This window comes from Chelonoidis abingdonii, chromosome 7, assembly GCF_003597395.2.
Source record: "Chelonoidis abingdonii isolate Lonesome George chromosome 7, CheloAbing_2.0, whole genome shotgun sequence".
Taxonomy (NCBI): Eukaryota; Metazoa; Chordata; order Testudines; family Testudinidae; genus Chelonoidis; species Chelonoidis abingdonii.
The window spans coordinates 29,625,461-29,651,774 of record NC_133775.1 but is presented as its reverse complement, the minus strand read 5'-3'; the positions used below and the strand labels follow the sequence as shown (position 1 = coordinate 29,651,774).

The window sequence follows — 26,314 nt, the reverse complement described above, 5'->3', positions numbered from 1 at the left end:
GATCCCTCCTATACTACAACGAACAAAATATAGAGAGAACAGATAGCTTTGAAGAAAACGGAATCAAAACATAAGCAATGCTTTATTGCGGTAGCCAGTAGCTAAATAAACTGGGAACTAGTACAAACAGATTGAATGAGACTCTCTTTTAACAGAGATCTATGGTAACAAGACAACTTTTCACATTTTTGGAAACAAATATTTAAACCATAAATCAAATAAAACATCAACATTATTCATTGCAACACCATGAAATACAATATTTTTTTTAAAAACTGCAGAATTCTACCCTTTATACAATGTTCTGCAAAATCTGTAAGAAATTTTTATAAATTAAAATAATAAAATGAACTTTATTTTTGTTTTATAAAGCAACACATGCTGTTTAAAAACAAGTATACCTTACTTAGAACTGCGAATAAAACTGGGTGAAAACAAGCTGAAAATATGACCACCAAAAATACACGCCCAACCTTCACCTCTTAGGAAGGCCTTCTGCTATAGAAGGTGCTATGTTAATTGTACACACAGCTTTAAACATTGCAATATACCACAAATAAACCTTAATAAGGTCAAAAATAGGACCCTTTGCAAAAAAGGGTGAGTTGGCAAATCCCAATCCAGTCGCACAAGTTACAAAGAGCAGTAACTTCAGTACATACTTGACATAAATCAGAATCTACTTTTGCTTCCTCTCCCCAAATATATGTAAACTTTTAAGAGTACTTTAAGTAATTCTTGAAAATTAACCTCTTGTTTGGCTTAGAAATGAAGAATTCTCTTTCTTCACTTTTTGTTCAGAATCTGACTTTATCATCTCAATGTATTCTGTTTAGGGAGCTGGAAGAGAAAGTCATTATGTACAATGTGAAAATCCACACTATCCCTCTCAGTTCAGTCATAGTACAGTATATTGCCAAATCTATCCAATAGGATATATATCATTTCCATTTGGTTTAAATTCTTATGACATATATTCTCTCTTGACAAAGTTCCATCACATGAAACCAAATTGCTTATTTATTGTTATTGGAGGCACAACAGGATCCCAACTAGACCATTCGCTATAAAGAATTATTCTTTAGATGTTGTGTCTGTAGAGGTTTTACGTGATATTCATAGATTTTCAGAGCTGGTCCCAGTTTTAACGCAAGTCCAGTCAATACATCATTTCTTGTCATCAGTAGCAATGATTTGCCGTCAATTTCCTACAAAAAGAATTAACGAGTAATTAAGGATAACATACACATCTAAAAGATTACAAAACTATTCTCAATAGACAAGAGTTCACTAAAGAGGATCATTCATGAAAAAGAGAAATACTATGCTCTGTTTTTTCATAAACTGTAAATATGTGTAAATAAACGATGACATCTGCGGATGGGCTGATTTTCAAAAGTGCTCACCCCCTGCAACACCTATTGACTTCGGGACCTCTAGAAATCATGCTATTTATTCAGGTGTCTAACTAGAAGCATCCACATTTGAAATTTTTCCAAGTTATTTGTTTCAAATTCACAGATGCTGGTAAAGGTTTTAATTATTAGGTACAGCAAGAAGGGTGGTCTTGTGGCTAATGCAGTGACCTGTGGGGCAGAAGATCTGAGTTCAAGTCTCAGTTCCGCCATAGATTGTTTTGTATGATCTTCGACAAGTCACTTGATCTCTCTGTGCCGCAGTTCCCTGCTTTTTAAAAGATGATAATAATATTTCCTTTCCCCCTTGCTTCGTCTGCCCTGTCTATTTAGACTGTATGTCACTGTGGTGTTTTTGAAAATCCCACCCCAAAATCTGAGGCCACTTTTAAAAATTTGCCTTTAAGTGACTTCTCTAAGGTCACAGAGCCAGGAACAGAATCCACATCCCTTGTGTCCCAGTCCTGTGCTTTCATCACAAGACCATCCTTCCCCTCACAATACTGCAGGCAGTGCTTAATTTGTGCCAAGGCTTGCCAGGACTGAGCCCCAGCACCTTTAGGCCTGGCAATTCATAGCCCCAGCACCTTTGAGCTTGCTGCATCAGTTATGAATGTAAATAAGTTGCTTGAGCACCTCTTTCATTACAAATTAAACACTGACTGCAATGGTACTGTGTGGCACAATCCACTGAACGCAAGCTGCACCTACAAGGCTCTATACATGCATCAAAGAAGTGTAAAGAGCAATACCTTTCTGGCATTACATGGTGTAGCTGGAGTGCTTTCTGACGTCAGCAAGTCCCAGAGAAGTTTAGAGCTTTACACAGTTTGCCTACACTGTTTTATGTTCTTTTTTCCACAAAAAAACAGCATTTACTGATTCAGAATTTGTTAGCAAATAACTTAGACCCAGTTCACACCCTATACTCATTGCTATTTGCCTATACAGTAATATAAATATACATAGCTAGTTATCAAAATGTACTAAGCTGCCAGCATTTAGGTGAAGCAAGAAAACAACCCACCAGAAATGCAATGTTATTTTGTATTTACATCTTCCAGTACTACAGATTTTTTCTTACTAATTGAAGTGAACAAAGTTTGTCCTGAGAATGTCAACTTCAGAGCATATTAGCCATTGGGTTCATAATTCAAACAAAAGGAAAAACATAAGATTCATGCTAGTGTAAGTATTGATTGGCCTGAACCCTGATCATTCTTCACTTTGTATACCTATTAATAAATGCAAAGTTCACAGAGAATTCACAACAATTTTATAGACAAAATATATGCATTAATGATAGCCCAAGAATTAACTGACCAGTCTATGGAAGAACTGTTTACAAATATTTTCAATTAGGATGCGGCAAATCAAAGGTAGATTTTGGTTGAAACTTCCCCCACAGCCTCATTACTCTGGTTAATCCCTCAAATGAAGCTTGTCATCATTTAATATTTCTGATAAATGTGTGTTTTCAATATCTCATTATCCAAGTATAGTAGCTGCCTCTTACCAATTGTTTTGAGAATTTTAATGGTCAATAATGGTGTCTACTCTTTCTTCCCCATTCATCACAATTCTCTTTGTAGTGATTTTGATGCCATTAACTATTTTGCTGGTCGTTATGACTGATTTGAAGTTGCCTTTCCCACTGTTGTTCAGTGACATGATGGAGGATGAAGAGCAACCTCCAACTCGCTGGGAACCAAATGAAGTAAATCCAGTCCCTGAAATAGGAGACACTCCAGCAATAGAGACAGAGTATCCTTCACTACTTCTGCTTCTTCTTCCATGGAGTCCTCGCCGAATGCCAGAAATTCCATCAAGTAGATCATCCCAGAGTTTCACTGTAAAGGAGTCCATTCCTCTCAACACATCTGTGTGGGAGTTACTGAATGGGAATTGAGAATCAAAGTGACTCCCACCCCTGCCTTTCTCTCTACCTCTACCTTTCCCTCCACCTTCACCTCTACCTCTTCTGTCTTTTTCACTTATAGCTCCTCCACTAGACATGTCGTAGACATCCCGTTTTTTGGCATCAGATAAAATCTCATATGCCTTAGAGACTTGTATGAATTTCCTCTCTGCTGCCTCTCTGTTCTCTGGGTTTTTATCAGGGTGCACCTTCAATGCCAGTTTTCGGTATGCCTTTTTAATGTCACCTGCAGAGGCATTTCTTTGCACTCCCAGAATGTCATAATAATTCACCATCTCGTCAAAGTGTCCTCAGCAGCAAAATTCAGTCTCTGTCTTCAGCAACCACTGGCAATCCAGTGAAACTCTAATTCCTCTTGGCACTCTCGCTGTCCCTCAAGTTTAATACTGTTGAGTAATATCACAATTTTTTTAAAAAGAAAACATGTTTATATTAAAGTGATTTACAAAATATCTCTCTGTGCTCCTCCATGTTTTTGTTAAGGTATCTTCATTAGAGAGAGACATGGAAAACGAGCTATTTTCCAACAACAGTCTGCTTTCAGGATAGCTATGAAGAGGCCTTTGTTGGAGTGGGGATTGTGACATCAGAGATAAGTCAGCTAATAACCATGCTGAGGACTTCAGTTCATTTGCATACCGCAATCTCATTGCTTAAGGTGCTGTGACATTGGTTATGAAGAGTCAAATTTTGCATTATTGAAATATAACCCTCTGGCTACATGACAGCCATGAATATTATTACTGTTTCTGGTAGCTGGCACTGAAAGTTTTGCTTTCTCTGTTAAATATACAAAATCGTTAACATGTGGCACAGGGCTACACACATCAAGTCACCCACACACAGCAGCTGCATTGTCAGGACTTGTGTTTTCATCTGCTGAAGCAATGCAGACATACTAGCAAAGCTCTTCGAATTCAGCCTTGCAATGTGTTGCAGTCTGTTTTAGTGCCTTGCTCTTTGAGCCAATTGTTCAGAATGTTTATGGCTCAGATTCTCTGTCTCCATATTTTGCATCTTCCTGCTTCTCTAATTCCCCTCTATCCTCAGCTCCCTCTCAGTTACAGCAACCCCGTTCCCTGCTAATTTGCTATTTTCACTTTTTTATAGTAACTTCTTCCACTGAAATAGACTTACATCCACTGAAATCAGAGAGATATTAAGATTTAATAATACAGCAGAAGTATAATCACCTTATAAGTAACCACTTACACTAGTAGTCACAATACACAGTTTTTTTTTAAATGTCTTTTATTCATCTGAGAGAGACAACGGGAAGTGAGGTAATATCTTTTATTGGACCAACTTCTGTTGGTAGAACAGACAGGCTTTTGAGCTTCACAGAGCTCTTCCTCAGATCTTTTTCCTCATCTGTAAGACACGTTCAGGTTTTAAAGCAGCTTGGAGCCATTTATCAGTGTATTTTATGGATGCGTATCAAGAAATGTATTATACATCTCATTACAAAAAAGCACGGACTCAGTTACTATTATGCAAAAGGTGGGATTCGAGAACAAAACAAGCAATCACATTTTCTAACAATTCCCTAATACATATGTTGTAGCCAACCACTATACAAAAGAATGGCCCACATGTTCCCTCTACTTAATGGAAGCAGTATAGTGGAGACCAATTTTCCATGGCAAAGGTAAGGCAAGGAGTTATGTGGGATGCTTTCCACTACAAACACACAGTCACTTTCCCCTTACAAGTGTGTGTGGCTAGGGATGGGGGGGAGAGAGCCACATTATATGCGTGCCTGACCAGTCCTGCCCTCAGGTGAGTACATAAGTAGGATGTAAAGTCCTGAGATAGCATTAACTCCTAGCGCAATTTCACAGAGGATAGCCGGCAGCAGCAGCCAATGTCAGCACAGCTAGGGATCCCTCTGTGTTGCCATAGCTGGGTTCCTGATGATAAAGATCTGAGGACCTGCAGAGATCCAATATTTAACAAAAACACACACAGAGAAATGGAACCTGAACTTGCAACTTTCCTCCGAAAACCACAACAGCTGTCCTACCTTCATCATAATAAAAACAGCACTTAGCACTTCTATACTGCCTTCCATCAGGTCATCTCAGAAGCTCTGCAGATATTCTTGAGAGTCAGCCTCACAAGAGTGCAGTAAAGTTGGCAATTATTCCTGCTGCATTATTGACAAGGCAATGGAGGCACAGAAAGGATAAGATTCTTGACTGAACTCACCTAGGCACGTCTGTCAGAGGACAAAAAGCCAGAGTCCCTGACTCCTTAGACTGTCTCTTTCTTAATCATAAAACCACTCTTCGTGGGGTGGAGGAAAGAAGTCACAGGTGATGTTCTTGATGGTGTTAGAGAAATAACAGACTCAGTCAAATCTCTTGTCTGTCCAATTCCTCATCTTTAAATGTAAAATATGCTGAACAGTTAGCAGCAGCTGTAGAAAGAGGCTCCTCGAGCCCTTCCAGAGAATTACCCCAAACAAGGCTTTTTTCCTCAAGAATGAGACTAAATTTAGCCACCCGGCTGCACTCATAAATCATCATCAGCTGGGACTTAATTTCTCAGGCTTTAAGGTCAGCTAGATTAATTCAGTAGCAAGAAGCTAATTTTATTCCTTTTTGAATGCCACTTTTTTTTTTTTTTTTTTTGGAAAGCCTGCATTTCATTGTAGCACTGGACGACGCTATGCCAAATGAAGGCTAGAACGGAATTTTGATAGGCTTCTTGTCTGTGAGAGGAAGAGTTTAGAGCTGCAACGTTTCAAACCCCTTATGGAGGTCCTGAAAGGATGGATGGATGAGGTGAGAGACAGAAGTTTTGTATCAAAGTTAAGAACCATCGCCATTAAATGACCAAAGTCTTTTAGTGCAAAGATTTCAGGTACATCATAATGTAACAGGCTAAGGCAGCCTACAGGTCCTGAAATCTGTTAAATCTTTGCTAAAACCTGCATGCTATAAATATATCTTTTAAGCCAAATTAAAAAGGTGGTTGCTGAATTGTATGATATTTTAAAAATATGGTTTATAAAAAGTCCAGATTTCTATCCTCCCCTTCAAAATTGTTCTTATCAGCTGCACAAAACATTGATTTTTACAATTTTTCCAAAATCAAGCAAAGAAAATAGGCAGAAATAGAAAGTCAAGAAGAAAATATTACTATGCAGTTTTCACAGCTGTAATTTCTATCTGGCCAATATTTTGTAATTTATCAGATTCTCAACAAAATGAAATAAGCAGCTTTTAAGAAAAACATCCCCTCAAAGGATGCAGAGAATAAAAATGAAACTGTTTCCAAGAAGGTACGTTCCCATATCTTCATTATGGAGAGAAGATTTTCGCAGAAGACAACATTGTTATTTGTTTGACTTTAGGTCATTGTTGTGACTTTTGTCGGCACTGAACCATGAAACAGTGACCTGTAGGAGAAAGGATCCATATTGCATTAACAGCTTACTGAGTGATCAGTCCCTGGCTACCTTTTTAATTGATTCTTCTTCACTGATCCTGCCCTGTCAGATCAAGACAGCTACTGTGCAACCTTTCATCCAAGGGGGAAGTGTCACCTTTAGCTTCACTGCTTCTATTCAGATGGCAGAAATGCTGTAGGAGCAGGCTGTTCCAGCCATCACCTTGTTTCCCCTGAGATAAAAAGCATACCAGTTCTTGTGCCTCCCCTCCAACAGCCCAACAAGTGAAGCTCCAACATCTTTCTCAAGGCAATTACAGGCTGGTAAGCCTGACTTCAGTATCATGAAAACTGGTTGAAACTATAGTAAAGAACAGAATTGTCAGACTCACAGACAAACATAATTTGTTGGGGAAGAGTCAACATGGTTTTTGTAAAGGGAAATCATGCCGCACCAATCTACTAGAATTCTTTGAGGGCGTCAACAAACATGTTGGACAAGGGGGAATCCAGTGGATATAGTGTACTTAGATTTTCAAGTATTAGAGGGGTAGCCGTGTTAATCTGGATCTGTAAAAGCAGCAAAAAGTCCTATGGCACCTTATAGACCAACAGATGTTTTGGAGCATGAGTGTTCTTGGCTGAATATGAAATGGGCATCCGACGAAGTGGGTATTCACCCACGAAAGCTCATGCTCCAGAACATCTGTTAGTCTATAAGGTGCCACAGGACTCTTAAATTTTCAAGAAATCCTTTGACAAGGTCCCTCACCAAAGGTTCTAAAGCAAAGTAAGCTACCATGGGATAAGAGGGAAAATCCTCTCATGGATCAGTAACTGGTTAAAAGGTAGGAAACAAAGGATAGGAATAAATGATCAGTTTTCAGAATGGAGAGAGGTAATTAGCAGTGTCCTCCATGGGCTGGCACTGAGTCCAGTACTACTCAACATATTCATAAATGATCCAGACAAAAGGATAAAAAGTGAGGTGGAAAAATTTGTAGAAGATACAAAACTACTCAAGATTGCAGCCTGCTTTGGACTGAACTAAGAGCTACAAAAGGATCTCACAAAACTGGATGATTGGGCAACAAAATGGCAGATGAAATTCAATGTTGATAAATGCAAAGTAATGCACATTGGAAAGCATAATCCCAACTATACATATAAAATGATGGGATCTAAATTAGCCGTTACCACTCAAGAAAGAGATCTTGGAGTCATTGTGAATAGTTTTCTGAAAACATCCACTCAATGTGCAGTGGTAGACAAAAAAGCAAACAGAATGTTGGGAAATTTTAAGAAAGAGATAAATAATAAGACAGAAAATACCATATTGCCTCTATATAAATCCATGGTACACCCACATCTTGAATACTGTGTGCAAATATGGTCGCCCTGCCTCAAAAAAGATATATTGGACTTGGAAAAGGTTCAGAAAAGGGCAAAGAAAATTATTAGCGGTATGAGGAGAGATTAAAAAGATTGGGACTTTTCTGCTTAGAAAAGAGATAACGAATGGGTGATATGAAAGAGGTCTATAAAATCATGACTGATGTGGAGAAAGTAAATAAAGAAGTATTATTTATTTCTTCTGATAACATAAGAACTAGAGGTCACCAAATGAAATTAATAGGCAGCAGGTTTAAAACAAACAAAAGGAAGTATTTCTTCATGCAATGCACAGTCCACCTGCTGAACTCTTTGCCAGAGGATGCTGTGAAGGCCAAGACTATACCAGGGTTAGAAAAAGAACTAGATAAATTCATGGATGATAGGTCCATCACTGCCTATTAACTAGGATGGGCAGGGATGGCTGTCCCTAGCCTCTGTTTGCCAGGAATGGGTGACAGGGGACGGATCACTTGATTACTTGTTCTGTTCCCTCTGGGGCACCTGACATTGGCCACTGTGGAAGACAGAATACTGGGCTAGATGGACCTTTGGTCTGACCCATTACGGCCGTTCTTATGTTCATGTGGCAGAGCAATGTGCTGTTGCTATGCAAGAAGGCCACTGCTTTCCCCTCTACATTCAATTTCTCTGTTTCCTGATTACTTGTAATGACTTTAATCAAAGAGCTTTTCCTCAAACCAAGAGAGCAAGACTCCCAGGCAACAAAGCAGCATGCAACTGGACTTGTGGACATAATTTTTTGATAGCACCTTCCTTCTGAGAAATTCAGCATTTTATAAACATTAACAAACTTATCCTCCCCACACCATTAGGAAGTAGGGAAGTACTATTCCCATTTTACATAAGGTGAAGCTTAGGCACAGAGCGTTTAAGTGACTTTCCTGAGATTACACAGAAAGGGCTGTGGCCAAGACAGGAATAGAGCTCAGATTCTTCAGCTCCCAGTCTAATGCTTAGATCACAAGAGCAGCCTTCCTCTAGCTACAGTGCATGTCCTGTAAAATGAGGATATTGTTCAAAGATGATAATCCCAGTGGTTGCTACCTCGAATGTTCCCTTTCTAGGAGACTTATCATGCACTAACCTTTGTACAACCAGCCCGTATAATGAAAATGTGAGGAGTCAAAGGGCAGTGACAGTCAATCCAATCCCATTTACCTGTTCTTGAAAAGCACTGGCTTGTTCTTCAAATCCTGCTGTTCTGAAGTAATTTACGACATCAGTGACAGCCCAGTCAGCAGGGTCAGGAGGTCTCCCATTCTCTACTGAACTACAAAATGCAAATTTAGACAGGTAATCACTATATGTATGCATATTGTATGCTGCTTCTGTGTGTGCAACCCATGTACTCTTTCCCCCAGAGGAAGGCATCCTCCAGGACCCTCTTAAAAAAAAATGACAGTCACTCACATTCTTCCCCACTTCAAAGACCCAGTGTCAAGGACATCAGAGAAAGGCAGGATTCCTCTCCCTTGAGAATACATTAACACTAGTCCTCAAATTTGCCAGACGGGGTCAATAAAGACTCCTCCTCATGCAGGGGCTGAACACACTGCCTTCACAGCTCTCCCCAGCCTCCTACTGGCCTTGGAGCACAAAACGTACCAAGTTTGGGATTGAACACTAGTCTCCCAAGACTTGGTCTGCTATTTGTTTTCTCCTACCACACTCTGTTCAGATGATTTCAGTATTTTCCAATGTGCATATCCCCAATGGACTATATACATAAACTCTCTTATGAATCAGGGATACATCTGCACCGTTAAGCACTCTACATGCTCCCATTATCCAAGTCTTTCAACATTGCCTTTAAGATTTAACAAATCTATGGATTTTCTAATCAGCTAAGAATCCTTGAAAACATCTGTTAAACACAGTCAGAACTGATTCCTTTCTGTGGCTGACCTCAGCCAATTGCTTTCAGCAGCATCAGAAACAACAAATCATTCAGAATGTTATCCATTAGTTATTAATTCAGAGTGACTCTAGACAGCATTGCTTATCCCTAACCTACCTTCTTATCTCAGATAACCTTTTGGGCTATGCAAGTTGTTAATAAAACCTGCACATAACTAGCTTGACTCTGGCTTTCATCCAGTAATTTAAGCAGATGAACAGCAAGCAGTCACTCACAGGAAACACCTGCTTTTATAAAATGCTTCTACAGTTACAGCTTTCAATGTACAAAAGAAGTTCAGCCACAGATATTTTCCATTTTAACTGTGCCATCCCTATCAATGGCTCAGTTGTAGCATCAATGAGGAAATAACAAGAACTAATTTATATATATATTTCTGAAATCAGGCAACACACTTCCACGGTCTCAAATGATTAAAGGGGTTCCCAAGAGAGAAACAGAGCCACAGCCAAAGGTCTTTATAATACATATTTTGAATAAGAATATAAATAATTAGAAGCCAAAATTCAGCCTTTAGATACGCTGCCCAAGATCTCATTGTAACCAGTGGGATTTGCATGCATGTGTCCCAGGTCAGAAATCTGGCCCAGAGACTTACTGCTCTAGTTTCCTTTAGTTTGAACATGAAAGACAAGTACATTTACAGTATCTTTCATCTTTGGGCAGTTTTTAGCCTTGGAGTCTAATCCGAGGTGCCCAGCACATATATGCATATCTATGTATTTATAATTCACTCGTCACTATGGAATGCAAAGGCTACCAAAGCTTATGTGGGCATAAAAGTACTCAAGAAGACTGTACTATCTTTGGAGAGGATTTAGAAATTTAAAAAATTAATTCTCTTACTTCACTTTTCCTTCTCTCATCTCTTCCTGCATCTGTCTATACTGAGCTATGTTTGGATTGCTAATAGGGAAAGCAATGCTCAAGTGGTGAATCTTGCATCTGACCTCAAAACTCGTGAGGTTCAGGATCACTGTGATGGAAGGGAGTTTCTGCTGCTGAGAAGGTCTAATCCCTGCCCCGATGCGTGTTAGCTTACCACAGCAAAAGTATCTGTCTAGATATCTATACGGCCCCCATCACCATAGTAGCAGAAGGGCTCCACCATTCCTGATGACTATAGTGGTTGCTTGTGGTCTTAGGGAGCTATGTGATCCCTAAAATAGCAAAGCCTAAGTAAGTCCATTTTGGGCCTTGACAGTAGAGATTCAAGTTGCAGATTGTGGCCAGTATTGGACAGAGTCAAAACAGCATGCTGGGCACCAGGAGATGTGCTCAGGAGATTGATTTTGGCCTATTCTTCCAAAGGTCCCTCTTCCCACTATCACCACTTCCATCTTGCGCGGGCTTAGTCAGGCAGCAACGCTAGACCACTGTGCATTTCAGAGTGGCAGGAAGATCGATTTCACAGAAAGAGGCGGTAATCATCTCTGTCAGCACAGGGTCCACAGTCTCCTAACTGCTTTTGACCAGCCACAAAAAACAGGGGCAGAATTGCAGATGGTGGCTCAATCTTCACTGAGTGCTTTGGGGGTCTCCAAGCTGCGTGATTGGCTGTTGCTTCTCTGACTCCTGGGGTCTATATTTGTATATGACAACAGAATTCTGGATCTTTGGAGTTGCATGGTAACATTGCTTACAGATTAGGATTTTAGCCCCTTTAAAATGTTTTGTCACTCATTAAATATAATACAAAAGCATTCCACAGCAATAGCCCAAAAACCACAGTAAGTTAAGGGCCAGGCTGAGAGCCCTTCACAAACAGACCCACTGATTTCAATGGGGCTACTTGTGGAGTAAGATATTATTCACTGCAAACAAAGGATTTGCTAACTGAGATGCGTACTGCAGAATACTTGCAGTATTTCTCTTAAATACAGAATTCATTTTAGTTTAAGATTTTTACATAAACCTCTGCATTTTCCCCAAGGTGCAGAATATGCCTCTCACATCACATTTCCAATCTGCATCATCGCGCCACTTAAAATAAAAATTGAGCATTAAAAAAGTATGGTGAATTTTAAAAGTGCTTAATTTTCCATATTCTTTCTATATAGCAAACAAAAGATTTAATGTGCAAAAATGCCTATTAACATTTTGTTTACTAACAAATACCTTTTAATATCAAGCTTATTGTGCTTCAAGGCGTGTTTTAAAACATTTTATTTTTGGGTTTTAGTTCTCCATGCTATTGCTCTTAAATATTTATGCACAACGGTCCAGACTCATGCCAGTTATAAATACACTAACTTCAATGGAGCTACACTGGTGATTAACTGGTCCCAGTAAATGCAGGCTCCTGTCTCACAAGTAGCAGCATCTTGCTGGACCTCAAGTGAGAGATGGTTTAAAAAACTACAGAACTGAAAGCTTGGAAGGAGTGTGGCAGAATCCAATTGAGACTGACTGCATTTGTAACCTTTCTTGGCTCCCAGATTCCGGATTGAACAGCTTCCTCATTGCCTTATAATTGCGCAAAGCTCAATTCTTTAGACAAGGAAAGGGAACGCGCGAGAATCATAGCTTAAGCCATAAATACGTGTTTATGTCCGGCACACAGGGTGCCTTAAAACCTTAAAGAGGCTGGCGTTTTATGACCTGACAGGCTGAATTGCCCAGTACCAGATGCACTGATTACGAATAAAGTTGTGGCCTGTTTGCTTTTCACCATGATCTGTGTATTGTGCCTTTATTGCCATCATGTGGTGGAAGCAGAAAAGGTCTGGAAAGATACAGCAGCATCTTGAAAAAACAGCTTTTACTAAAGCTACTTATAACCTCTTTAACATAGTGCCAAATGCTTATTTTGTACATAAGCACACACATATTGTATACATTCACTTGGAAACCACAGCTTCTGTTCAATTTAATTACATTATCCACCAGCTTTAAATAGCCACCTTCAATTAGTAGCTGGGTCTCTACCATTTGAATGAAAAGGGAAAATAATTAAATATAAGCTGTCCTTGTTTTGATTACTTTCCCCCTGCAACACCTATGGCAAAGGTGAGGCTTCTAATTGAGGGTGGTTTCCGAATGGACATACATGGTATGATTGATGTATAGTTACTGCATAAATGCATATTGCTGTGCTGTAACCAGTGCTCAAAGTAAATCTAAGTAGGAGGGGAAGCTCACCAGTTTTGATAGCTGTCATCAAAGGTCTTGATGTTACGTGGTAATAAGGTGTTGCATCATCATCTTGTAGCGATGAGATGGAGCATGTGGGGAGAGATTAGGAACCATTTATCTAATTTATCTACCTGGTTTTATATCGTGTCCATCACCGTGCAGTCTATTTCCTTTGGGGGAAATGAGAAGGAATGTGTCTGAAAGCAGTTTATGTCCCCAAGCAACAGGCCTGCAGCCAACCGAGCCAAAGTATGTGTCTGTGTGTGTACACGCATGTACGCAGCTTATTGTCCCAACCAGTGCCACTATTTAGATTTGACCAGGGTGAAGAACCTGCACTGATGTCAAAAGGAATAAAAATAGCAGGTCCTAGAGGTTTTTAGACAGGAAAGTTGGAACTACGTTATTTCAGACAAGACATTGCACCAAATATATGTATCATCTCCACCTACCATCATCTCTGGATGAGCACAGAAGCTAGCAGGGGAACAGAACACTCTTTGGAACAGGTGGATAGGTGCCTCCCAGCTGGGACACTTCTCCCATCAGGCTGCTGTGCCACCCACTGGCAGGAAGCCTGGAAGCCTCAGGCAGGTACCTGGCCTGCCAACTACCCCTCTTTTGAGTCCCTGCTTGAGCAGTTCTCACTTCCTCAACAGAGGAGGAGCTCCCCTCATGCTATCTTCTTCTTCAAACCCTGGTTGTAAGGATGGAAGGTGCTGTGTAACTGCAACTTTAGGTGCTTACTCTCAGCATTTGTACAAACAAGTTCATGAAAGCTCTATACAACTGGTCATGCGAACAGCAAACATAAATAAGAAAAGAAAAGTGCAATGAACTGCAAAGATTAAGGCCCAGAATTTTAAAGGTAGGTAGGCGTTGCTGTGCTCAGCAGTGCAACACTGAAATGATTTAGGAGCCTGAATTTCATTTTCAAAAGGGATTTAGGAACATCTACTGGCAATAGGATTTATGCTTCTGAGTCAGCGGATTCACTACATACTGGAGAACAGCATGACCAGTGGCTGTATCTACCCTAGGAGCATACACAATAGCACAGTGCTGGGAAAAGGTACACACAGGTGACCAGGTGGTGCCCTTGCAAATGTCTATGATGGGTAAGTTCTTAAGTAGGGCTACAGAAGTGGATTGTGCCCTAGTGGAATAGGCAGTGACCCTAGGTGTGGATGCCTTTCCAAAGCTTTGTAACATGCTAAAATGCATCCTGAAACCCATTTAGATAGTGTTTGGGTGGAAATCGAACATCCCATCACTCTCTCTGAGAAGGCGACAAAGTCTGGGAGAAGCTCTGAAGAGGTTACTCCTATCGGGATAAAAGGCAAGAGCACTTCTCATGTCCAAAATGTGAAGACTGGTTTCCTCCCATGAGGTGTGAAGTTTTGGGTAGAAAAGTGGTAACTAAATGTCTTTGTTTATATGGAAGTCTAATGAAATCTTAGGTAAGAAACAAGAATGGGGATATAAGGTTACCTTGTCCTGGTAGAATACCATGTAGAGTGGATATTCCCCATAAGTACTCCCAGTTCCCCTACCCTTCTGGCCAAGGTGATGATTGTAACACTCTGTATCTCGGGGGAACACCCTGCATCCCCATGTTCATTCTTATAATAGGATTGCGTGGTATCCAATGAGAAGTTTGTCAGGTCAGGTGTCTTTGGGAGGCTCATGATGCACTGGGCTTTGTTGTTATAGAAATGTTATAGGTTGTAATTTCATGTATATAGTTATGAGGCTAAAAATATGGCCTCATGTCTTAAAACAAGCCTAGGCAAAACTCTCCAGGAACAGAGGGGCAGTTCACACCTCATCAGGGCATGTATGGGACAAAGCCAGCCAAGTCTCCTAGAAACAAGGGACACTGGCCTAGGCAGCAACAAAGGATCTGGTGGAGTCTTGAGTGAGTCATCCCCCTTCCCTTGGTCAGTCAGGGACTACGATGAGGTAATGCTCACCTGACCCTGAAGGAGGGGGACAAAGCCAAGAGGGAAGAAAGAACATGATAAAAGGAAGAGACGTTTGCCATGCTCTCTCTCTCTCTCTTCCACCTCCATCTACAGACATCACCACCAAGCGACTGAAATGCTGATCAAAGGGGAGAGCCTGGCTGCAGGGCAACCAGCCAACATCTAAGTTTACAAGGGTGCTGAAAGCATTAAGATCAGCTTAGAATGCATTTTGCTTTTATTTCATTTGAGCAAATGACAAATCTGACTTGTTGTGCTTTGACTTATAATCACTTAAAATCCATCTTTGTAGTTAATAAATCTGTTTGTTTATTCTACCTGAAGCAGTGCATTTGGTTTGAAGCGTGTCAGAGACTCTACTCGGGATAACTAGCCTGGTACATATCAATTTCTTTGTTAAATTGACAAACTCATATAAGCTTGCAGCATCCAGCAGGCGTAACTGGACATTGCAAGACAGAGGTTCCTAGGGTTGTGTCTGGGACTGAAGATATTGGCTAGTGTAATTTGGTTGCACAATCCAAGCAGCTTACATGCCAGAGGCTGTGCATGAACAGCCCAGGAGTAGGGGTTCTCACAGCAGAGCAGAGTAAGGCTAACTCCCAGAGTCAAGGACTGCAGTGACCTAGCAGATCACCGGTCCAAATAACACCAGGGGAACATCACAATGACTATGAGGAATGAGGTAACTGAACAAGGGAACAGCTCCACATGGATTCAAATGGGGGTTTTCTCAAGGCAGTGAGAAGCACATTAAGGTTCCAAGGTGTAGTTTGTTTTTGTATGTTACAAAAATGGTTAGAGAAGCCCTTAATAAACCTGGCAGCAGGAAGATGTGTGAATACTAGACATCTCTGGACCGGTGAGCAGAAATTTGTAATGGCAGCTAGGTGGACCTTACTGGAGCTCAGAGACAGGACCATAGTTTTTAAATTTAGCCAGTGATCAAGCATGTACGTGTGGAGAGACTCAGAAGGGCAAAGTGGCTGCTCTGCGCACCAGGATTGCAAACGCTTCCACTTTTGCCGGTAAGGTTTCAGTCGTGGTTTTCTGACTAGAACATACTCCCAATTACCCAAATAGTGTGGGGGTGACCGAAGACACCACTGTAGTCACACCCACACAGTACTGTAATAATCTGTCTACATAATATGCCTTGTGAGGTATCATTTAAAACCTAAGAACTCACTGGTCAATAATATCATGGTAAAATGTTTGTAGTAACATTCTATGTAAAGTTATAAACATAACCTGAAATGAGGTCTGAAGCGTGTTTAGCAGGTAAGTCTGGGTAAATCAGTTTCTCAAAGACAAAGGACAAAATGACACCTCTAGCCAAATGTCATCAAAGCTGGTAAGCAAAAACCTCTCAAGTGGCCATTTATTGGCAAGGAAGGGGGCAGGAACAAAAAGAACAAGCAAACAACAGCATGAACAGCAAACAACAGTATGAAACCTCTTTCACCTCAACACTCCATGACTCCAGCCTCACAGTGGGAGTGAACTTTACCTAGTGGTAACCCTCAGGAAAATCCATTTCAAAAGGGGACTGAACAGTAAAGTGAGGGGCAAAAACACCCCAAGGTATCTCCTCCTAGTCGACTTTCTCTCTTTCACCTAAGACAACAAAAGAAACAACCTTTGGGAGCAGATCCTGGCCTGAGAATTTGGTCAGCAATGTTCCTGGGAACATGTGGTACAGATTTCACCTTGACCAAGTCTGGTTTATTAAGTTCTGGCACAAGAAAGTGTTTTATCTTTATTTCTGTTGTAACCATTTCTGACTTTAATGCCTGGAACTTGTAGTCACTTAAAATGCCTTTGTAGTTAAATAAACTTTTTTAATCTTTAATCCAAACTAATCCAGTATTGTGTTTAAACTGAATTGTGTGGGTAACTCTCCATTTGAATTAACAAACTGTTGGATACTGATTCCCTTACGGGGGCAATGGACCTAAGATATCTAAACTGTCCTGGAGAGGGCTGGACAGTGCAGAACACACATTTTAGGTGAAAATTCAGGACTGAATTCTGGCCTGTCAGATAAATGGCTCTGATGTCTACGTGGTGGGCGATGCACTAGGCTCTGGATCTTGCCCTCCTTGGCAATTTACATGGTAAACAGACCGCTCTGTAGACTGTCATTACTCTGACTCAGAGAATCTTTGGTCTTTGGTAGGCAACGCTAGCAAGCATATCAAACTGCTCTGAGTTCGAGGATGCTGATTGGAGCAAGAGTCCATTTGCCTTGAGCTGTGCAGTTCTGAAAGTGGGTACCCTAACTTAACATGGAGGCAAATAGTGATGATCTTTGTGGGAGGTCAGAGCAAGAATGGAACTCCCACACAGAGTTGAAAGAGTTGAGGACTCTGAGAAACAGACAGCTTGTGCTTGTTGGGAGTATAGACAGATTTGAGCCAAGTTTGAAGACGCCAAAAGTCCAGTCTTGCATGGAGTGTCACAAGCAGCCCTCTGTCCCAAAAGTTGAAGCGCTTGCTGTGGTTTGGGGGCTCTGATGTAGTGTAGCAATGAGAGTGACTTTGTGGGGAACCTGTCTGGGGGGGGAAGGTATGCTCTGGCAGCTGCAGTCTAGAGTGGCTCCAATGCAGTCTATGTGTGGACTAGTATCAAGACAGACTTTCTGGAATTGAGATGAAGTCCCAAAGAGTGGAAGAAGGGTAGGCCCTTGTTGGTTACTGACTGTACCTAGAGGAAGGAGCAACCCTTGAAGAGTGAGTCATCCAGATAGGGGAGGATGATGATTCTCACTTGTCGAAGATGGATTGTGATGACCAAGAGGACTTTTGTGAAGATTCTCTTGCTGGCTGAAAGGCCAAAGGGAAGAACCTAGTGCTGGCAATGTTGTTGCCCTGGTTGTTGCCCACAACAAACCATAAGTCTCATCAGTGAGCTGGATTACAAGCCATATGGAAATACTCATCTTGGAAATTGAGGACAACAAACAATTCCTCTGGATCTAATGAAGTACAGTTGCTGCTAGCTGAGGAATAGCTCTTGCAGCTGAGAAGGTGAGGGGTTTGAGCTCTTTATCGTGAAGGGTCCATCTGGACCAGTACTATTTTTGTTTGTTAACAGTGTTGAGTTTGAGATGGGATGGGAGAAAGAGATACTCTGAACGCTTGGCTGGTACTTAGTAGTTTTTGTTAGCCCTTTTGCAGGTAGGCAGGATGATCACTAGAGTCTGTCATATTGTACAGGCTGGTAACAGCAGAGCATCATTGCTAGGCAAGGTAATCTTTCTTTAAGGGAAGATATGCAAACCAAGGGGTGCTGAGGTTCCTATATCTTCTCCAAGTGGATCTGCAGGGACTCTGATATTCTCTTCATTAGCTCTTGGAAGGTCTTGAAGTCATCTACATGGGATGATGGAGGGGGCATAACAGCCCTATCTGTGGAGGAGGAGGACTTCACTGAGGAGATACCTCCTCCTCTGACCTTAACTCTTGCGCCCCAGGAGGGTCTGGCTGGAGAAGAGGGTCCCTAGGTACCAGTGGTTGTTGTTCTGGTGAGCCCCACTGCATGACAGCAGTCTGTACAGCTGATCACTATCAGGGGTCTGCCACAGCATGCTCTACTCACTGCTTGAGGTGCCTCCTCTTGGGGATTAGCTCTTTTCAGGTCCAAAGCCCCCTTCTGCTGCTCACTGAACACCTTGCTGCACTGCCTCTCTGAGGTGCTACTCAGGGTGCTCTGCCTTCATGGCTTGGCCCACCAGCCTGGTCACTATAGTCCTCCCGTTCTAGGGTATCAACGTTTTTTCTTACAGTCTAAGGAACTCTTCTCATTCACTGCCCCAATGGTGTCACTCCCCTAGTGGCTGGTAGGGGAACTCAGGCCTGCCCTCTATTCCAGATTCCAGCTCAGGGACCCTCTAATCAGCAGCCAAAGTCTGCACCATCCTGAATCTTGCTGTCTTTTCCCTGTGCCTTTCTTACTCCTTCTGGCTCCCCAGTTCTGGGTTTGCCACCCAAATTCCTTCCTCCCAGGGAGTAACTGCAAACTAAATTCTATAGCTCCAAACACGCCTCCTTTCCCAACGGCAGTGACTGCAGACTACTTCTTGCAGCCCCTTTCTGTTATCAGCTCCCTGGCTTCATAGAAGCCCCACGTGTTCCTGCACAGGTAAGCTTACTGTAATTAAGGCTTTCCTTTCAGTCTAACTATCCCCCCAGCTTGCAGCCTAATAGGACTACATTAACCCCTTCAGGATGAGTATGGAAAACATGCTCCATCACAGGGCCCCAGGGTTCACGAGCTCACTATGGTGAGGTCCTGCCAACGTTGATGGGACAACCACCAACTGGCTCCTGGGGTCTCATCCTTGAGATATACCTAGGGGAGCAGGAAGCTGGAATGGGAAGATGATGGAGTCTTGGGCGGGCAGTCTTTAGAACCTAAGAGAGACAGTATCAGAGCAGGGACCAAGAGGAATCTGTGTTTGGAGGGCTCCAATCGAGGTACCCATGACGGTGCTGCACTAGGATGCTTGCCAATAGACTCCTCAGTATGTCTGCTGGAAGTCTTTTTGGTGGTACTGGCATGTTGATACTGGAAGAGGTGGAAGGCTTGGCAGTACCCATACTGGGATGTGAGGTTTCCCTGCTCTCTGGACTTTGGGGTGACTTTGCCTTTCTTTCAGATTCCCTGTCAGGAGAATGGTAGCTTTCATTTTTAGAAGGCTTTGAAGCCTCTGAAGCTGCCCCTTGCCCCTCTGTGTTTATCAGAGCCAGAACCAAAGAAGCTAGAGCACCCTGAGAGGCTGATGCTGATGTATTGGAGGGAGAGAAGGGGTTTCAAAGCTCAAAGCTCAAGGAGCCCGCCTTAAGAAGTAGTTTCAATCTGTCCTCCCTTAGCTTCTTGGATCTGCTCTTGAAGCTGAAGAAGACCCTACCCTTTGATGAGATGTAAGATGCGCCGAGGCAGCTGAAATGCCCATCGCTGAGGGGAAAAGACCTGTGGCAGGTCTGGCAGGGTTTGTAGCCTGAGGTTTTGGGTATAACCTATATAGGAATAAGGGCCACAAACCGGCAGAGGCCAAGGGTGATGGTGGTCCTGATTGCAAACAAAAGTGTGGGATGATCCCCCGCCCCAGAAAGCACAATTTTGTGCTAGAAATTAAAATAAGAAAACAGCAAAGTAAATAAAGAAAATACTAAAAAATAAAAGAAGAAAACAAGTAGGCAGGATTAAGGCTAGCAAGCAAACATTGTGATATTCCGACTGAAGCTGCAATGGGCTGAGAATGAACTGGAGCAGTGACAGGTCAGATCCTCCCTATATACTTCTGGACCTGAGCATCAGGATGGGTAGGGCATAGGTGCAGATCCATGGGCACTGCTGATGAAAAATTTCCAATCGAAAGTGCACGGGCACACACGCTCCTGGCATGGAGTACCCATAGGGGTAGTTACTCAAAGAAGAACAAAGCATTTTCCCCCATAGACTATTATGAACTTAACAATCAGGTACATGGTGCGTATTTGCTCTATGTTTGTTTTCCACATGCAGAATGCAGAAAGGAATTCTGTACCAGTCTTGGTTGAAAAACACACAGCAGGATGCCCTCTTTAACCAATGTAATGTCTGAGACCGCTGTTTCCCAGCTGGAATGCAATAAAGACAACTGCAAATGGGGAAGGCTTGCAAACCAATAAATACACCAGTTCCCTCCACCCTCAACCATTAAAACTAATGGAGGAATTTAAAGAAATTCTGGTTTTAGTTTTTTGTCTGCATATAACATACCCCAGGAATTCACTTACTTTTTGACATCCAGAGAGCCATTCTCCTTGTTTTCCATGTCAACAGACAGCATGGAGAGGGTAGAGGTTTCTTTAAGTTCAGCAACTAATCAACAAGGAGGGGGAAAAAAGCTGTGTTTAATAATCAGTAAATATAAGAGAGAAATATAACGTAACAGAAATGAGTGTTCTCCTGCACAAAACCACCTTCCCTTTGGAGAGAAAAAGTGCAGTTAGGACCCTGCTTTCCTCAGAAGCTGATAACATCTTATAAACTAGAAAAAGCTGATAAGCAAACTCCAGAGGTGCTCTCTGCTCTACAGACAGGGACTGAACATTCAGTTTGACCCTTTTCCAAAATAAGTGCTTTCTAATACTTATTTATAGGGTTCTCTATGCCCCCTTCCCATTACTCTAGCACCTAGAATTTATTCTCACAACATCCCTGTGAGGAAGGAAGTATCGGTGCCTCACTTTACAGACGGGGAAACTTTGGCACAGATGAGCTGGGTGATTTACTCAAGGTTACCCAGGAGGTTTGTGGCAGAACCAAGCATTAAATCCATGTCTACTGAGGCCTACTTCTGTGCTTTTCCCACACAACTATCCTTCCTGAGCTAGTGAAGTGTCTTCAGTAGCTGTAGTGAGTGCAGAGGAGAGAAGCAGGGACTCAGAGTGAAATTGAAGAAAATCTGATTTATTCTCCCTTCTCTCCTCCCCCCTCAGTATGCAGGGATATTTTTGCAGTACATATTTTTGCACCACTCTTATGTTCATGGGAGAAGCGCAGAGGTGACCCAAGACTTTCCGCCTCCCAGCAATTCACTCCTGTTTCACAGAGTACTGGGTAACTACCTAAATATTCAAGATGTTCTTGCTGTGGCATTAATGGATGCCTATGACATGTCACAGAGCCCTTTGAAGGAGAAAAGAACGGGAAACCATTACATCTATGTAAAGTTTACAAAAATCTAGGATATAAATTAACATTTAAAAACGCTGTTTGAAAAACTATTACTATATTTAATATATAATTAACAGGATGCAGAACACCAAATACAACTATCACAAACTAATCAAAAAGGTGTTCCTTTGTGTACTGTAGATCAGATCATTTAATACAATTCCCCCGAATCACGTCTCACTCCATCTAAGGAGATTACTGCCAAATGATAAGTGCAACAATTATACTATTAGCAAAATGTTCTCCCCTGATACAGTGAAACAAGATGAAAAGAAGAACCAAAGCTGCAGGTGTGTGGTATTTTCATTTACAGCACACACAAACAGACAAAAACTTGCAGTGCTTAATTACTGAGATGATCTGTTGAGAGTTGCTTTCTTTTTTTGCAATATACAAGGAGAGATTTTGGAAACTGAGTTACACACATTCACCATTTTATAAGCATCTCAGAAATCATTCACTAGGCAACATTACACCACATTGTCATTTTTCTAGGAAAAAAGTAAAAAAGAAAAACCTACCTACAAGCAACTAAAACAAATCATTTTTACAAGCTTATCAAGAACAGCAAAAGAACCCCCAAGGATTTCTTTCATAAAGTAGGCTGGCAAAGGAATTCAATAAGGAGGTACAATTTGACACAGTGAAATAAGATCAGGCTGGCTCAGAGCCAGCATGACGTTAGGAACCACATACAAGCTGCACCAACTGCCTTCTGTTTCATGGCTGACTTTTTAAAGACACAGTGTTCTTTTGCCTGCTCACTTTAGCTAAATACCTTCAGCATAATTATTTAATGCTATAAATTATACATCTCCTGCTGCAGAATCCATTTAACAACTGCCTTGTAAAAGAGCCACAACTTTTTTTGAAATTGATGAATCTTTTCCCCTACCCTCTTTTATCAAACAACTGCTTCCTCACAACTGCTTACACTGTTAAATATTCAGGAGCAGTTTCCAACTAGTTTAACCTAAGTGAAAAAAAGGAGAAAGCACATTTCAGATATTGCAGGAACAAATGTACTGCTGAGGCTCTAACAACACTTGCCCTTGGAAAGAATCTCAGAGAGTCCAGTTTTAGCAATTTCTTTTTTAGGAAAGAGTTCCTGCAAGGAGAGTAGAAAATCCTCCCAAATCATTATACAGGGGAGTAACACACTTACTATTCAGTGTAAGATTCGTGATTTGCTTCTTGGGACCTTAACACTGTAAACCTTTCCCACTCACCCCTACGACCAAATGCAATGTATTTAGTAACAGTAAATTCTGTTAGGAGCAACTTTGCTCAAACTGTAAAGTAGCTGATCCAAAAAAGAGGTCAAGACTAACTATCAAGAACCTCTGCTCAATTCCCACTCCAAAGATGGTCTCTCCAGAGCAGTCCTGATGCCCCCTGACTAGGTGGTAAGGGGCAAATTTTGCACTACCGTTATCTGTGTCATAAATACTGTGTGAATGGCATACTTTGGTCTCCAGGCTATTAATCTGACATCTTCATGAACACTCCAGTCACTGAAAACGTGGTATTAGTGGTTTTGGCCAAAGTATTGTAGGCAAGAGTTAAAAGTCTATTTCCCTGGCAATTTCACTTTGCCTGCATTATGTAATGACAGGTAAATAAAAAAAGCACACATGAACCATTCAAACAGTACAATTTTGTGTTAAGACACTGCAAGTGGTGGTGGTACATGCTTTTTTGGTATTTTAGAGTTTATTTAGAATAAATAAATACAAATAAATCAAATATTGTATTAGACACTTATTGGGCAGTGTTACACAGCAAAGGACCCCATCGCCATTTCACATCTCACTTAGTGTACTGGAAAACATGGCATAAATACGTTTTTGTTAGACAGTTTAGCTGCACAAAGCAATTCTCTTTGTTTCTCAAGAAGTGAGCAAGTTCTAAATGAGGACATCTTGAATTTGCTGCATCGGTTCGTTTCTAACTTTGGTAACGAACTGACATTTGAGGATCCAAACATCAGACAGCTATTCCCTCACACCCTCTCATTCCTTCCATTATGCTGTTCAATTAATCCTTAGAGTATTTAAAATAGAGTTCACACTGCACACGTCTTCTGCCTAAAAGTCCTTTAGAAGTAGAGATATGAATCCAATACATTAAAGGCCTATGGAAGAGTTCAATGCTGAGCCCTAATCCCCAGGTTCTGTTGTTTTTAATCAGTTATGAGGTAACTTAATTCAATTAACAAGGAGATATAGTTTGGAGAAATATTGGTGGAGAGGGTGGGGGCAGGCAGGGGATGGATATGGAGACTTGTTGGACTGTTTGGTTTCTGTTACTGGTTAAAGGTATTTTCCAGGCCACATTGGGAATGAAGTGAACTAGGTAGTTCTCAGTTCCATGTCATGGGGTCAGCCCTGGGTGGCCCTAAGTTTATTTTATCTGCACAAGATCAAACATTCAGAAATTAGTGCAGACATTGTACATTTACTAATATCCAAACGTCAGCTTTCTACTGAGAAGCTTTCCATGCTCCTGGAAGAGTCTGCAGTACAAGAAAACCAAATACCTCACACATGCATGGCAGCAAAGTGCAGCAATCTTTCAGTGGAAGAGAGAGATGTTGGAATTTAGATCTGGGAGAGCAAGACAGAGACAATGTCTTTTCTTTTGCAATGACATAGGAGAGAAAACGTCAGCAAATTTGTTCAAAGAGAAAATCAGGTGAATCAAAAAATCAAATCACTTTCACTTTGGAACTCCAGTTTTCTGCTGGACTAGCTAAGCAAACTTCTCTTGAAAGAATGAAACAGTTAGTGTTAAGCTGTGTGGAATGTAAGCTCTTAAAACTGTGATAATCCCCTCTTTTATTCTTCTTTTTAAAAATAATGCATGATCCTTTTTGAGCTCATCTTCAATCCAGCAGCAAGTCCTGGCTCTCCACACAGGACTGTTGTAAGTTGCTCTAAATATACTTCAGGGCAAAGCATGCATTTTTAAGGAAGCTGCTTAGGAGAGGAATACAGCAGTAACTGAGTCAGAAGAAGGAAACTGAATATTAAAAAGAATCCCATTCCCTCTGAAGTGCACAGCAGACCTCACTTACCTTTCTTCATAGCCAGCAAAAGGCTGCCTTCCTCCAACACAGCTGCACCCACATGCAAAGCTCCAAATAGAAGATGCTCTGGCCAATCACAGACAATCTGTCAGGTAGTGTGGCATGCTGGGAGCTGTAGTCATTAACTCGAGAGCAAGAGTAGCAATCAAGATTTTACTGTCACTATGACCTCTCGATAAAAATATGCAGACCTACATCTGAGACTCACTAGTTGGGAAGGAGACTTCCTCCATGTTGCATTAATTTTTAAAGCATTGATTAAAGGGGCAGGGAACCTAATTTACTCTTTACTTGTAAACAACCTAGTAAATTAGCACTGTATAAGGTATTTTTACTATGACTATTTAAAATATACTTATGATCATGCAATAAATTATTATAAGAAAGACAGACTGGGACTCCAGGAATGGAGGATTTTGGGATGTGTGTGTGAGAGAGTCAACTGGATATTTAAAATCTTCATATTGGTTTTCCTTATATTTCCTTGCAGTTAGATAACCTACAAATTAGGAGTTTAACCAAAGAGCAAAAATGCTCAGAGATTTTATCCAAATTTAAAAAGAAGGCAAAAATCCCCAATTCACCTTCTTAATAAGAATCTTCCACAACCCTGTAGAAGATGAAAAATATCTAACAGTGAAGAAATCATCTGGCGGTTTTGTTGTTAAAATTAAATTCTTGCCAGGATGTAGATGGCAATTTGAAAGTGGCACAGATTTAGGCCAATCCATTGCCAGTCTACCTGCATAATACCCATAATTATCTCTTAGATCATTAATAGCAACAACAACAAGAGTCCTAATTCACACAACTTGCTTTCTCATCCCCCTCCAAACTATCTGTTCTCTGACTCTAAACATTCATTAACTTGCCAGCAAGGGGCTGCATTCCCCTCTCAGCTCCCTATTTTCCTGTAGTTTGATTATCATTCCTTAATTACATTAGGATAGAATCTGTTACTTACCTTGGCATACAGCTTTGAGACTTTAACATTGGTTGCCTTGCCCTACCATGCCTTCATGAATGTTAATGTTCCAAGCCACATATGCCATTACATGTGCCAGGATCAAAAACTGCTGTTCCTGAATTGGACGAAGAGGTCACTGTAGAGGAGCATGAGGCACCCTGTCTTCCCCGAGGTCCCCTGCTGGCTGCGTGTTGTGCTGCTGCTGCTGCTGAGCAAGGGTGTGGAGTGAGCTGGCTAAAAGCCAATGGCAGCAGAGACATCAGTGGTTTTGTGGGGCACTTCTCAAGTAGAAAATGTGTGAAGAATACAGTAGTGTAACTTGCACGAATCTG

The 26,314-nt window shown here is 41.3% G+C and overlaps 1 protein-coding gene across 4 annotated transcripts; it reads right to left on the bottom strand.

The window, feature by feature from the left end:
• Positions 1–63: 63 nt before the first annotated feature.
• SAMD13 (sterile alpha motif domain containing 13) lies at positions 64–25,081 on the bottom strand. Of its 4 annotated transcripts, none has more exons than XM_032798883.2 (5): positions 25,004–25,081; positions 23,693–23,748; positions 20,985–21,069; positions 9,322–9,433; positions 64–1,208 (listed from the first exon to the last, which is right to left on the bottom strand). In XM_032798883.2, the coding sequence occupies exons 3-5, from the start codon at positions 21,035–21,037 to the stop codon at positions 1,065–1,067; spliced, it is 309 nt and encodes a 102-aa protein (XP_032654774.1). In that variant the 5' UTR covers positions 21,038–21,069; positions 23,693–23,748; positions 25,004–25,081; the 3' UTR covers positions 64–1,064. The 4 variants fall into 4 exon arrangements, with proteins under 4 accessions (XP_032654774.1, XP_074923867.1, XP_032654771.1 ...); XM_032798880.2 differs by lacking the exons at positions 64–1,208; positions 23,693–23,748; positions 25,004–25,081 and adding exons at positions 2,749–4,496; positions 13,223–13,285; positions 22,449–22,534; XM_075067767.1 differs by lacking the exon at positions 64–1,208 and adding an exon at positions 4,639–5,286.
• Between the last annotated feature and the right edge of the window lie 1,233 nt (positions 25,082–26,314).

Excerpts from the sequence above, each read along its gene's own strand:
- SAMD13 (XM_032798880.2), bottom strand. The coding sequence starts at position 3,629 with ATGGTGAATTATTATGACATTCTGGGAGTGCAAAGAAATGCCTCTGCA.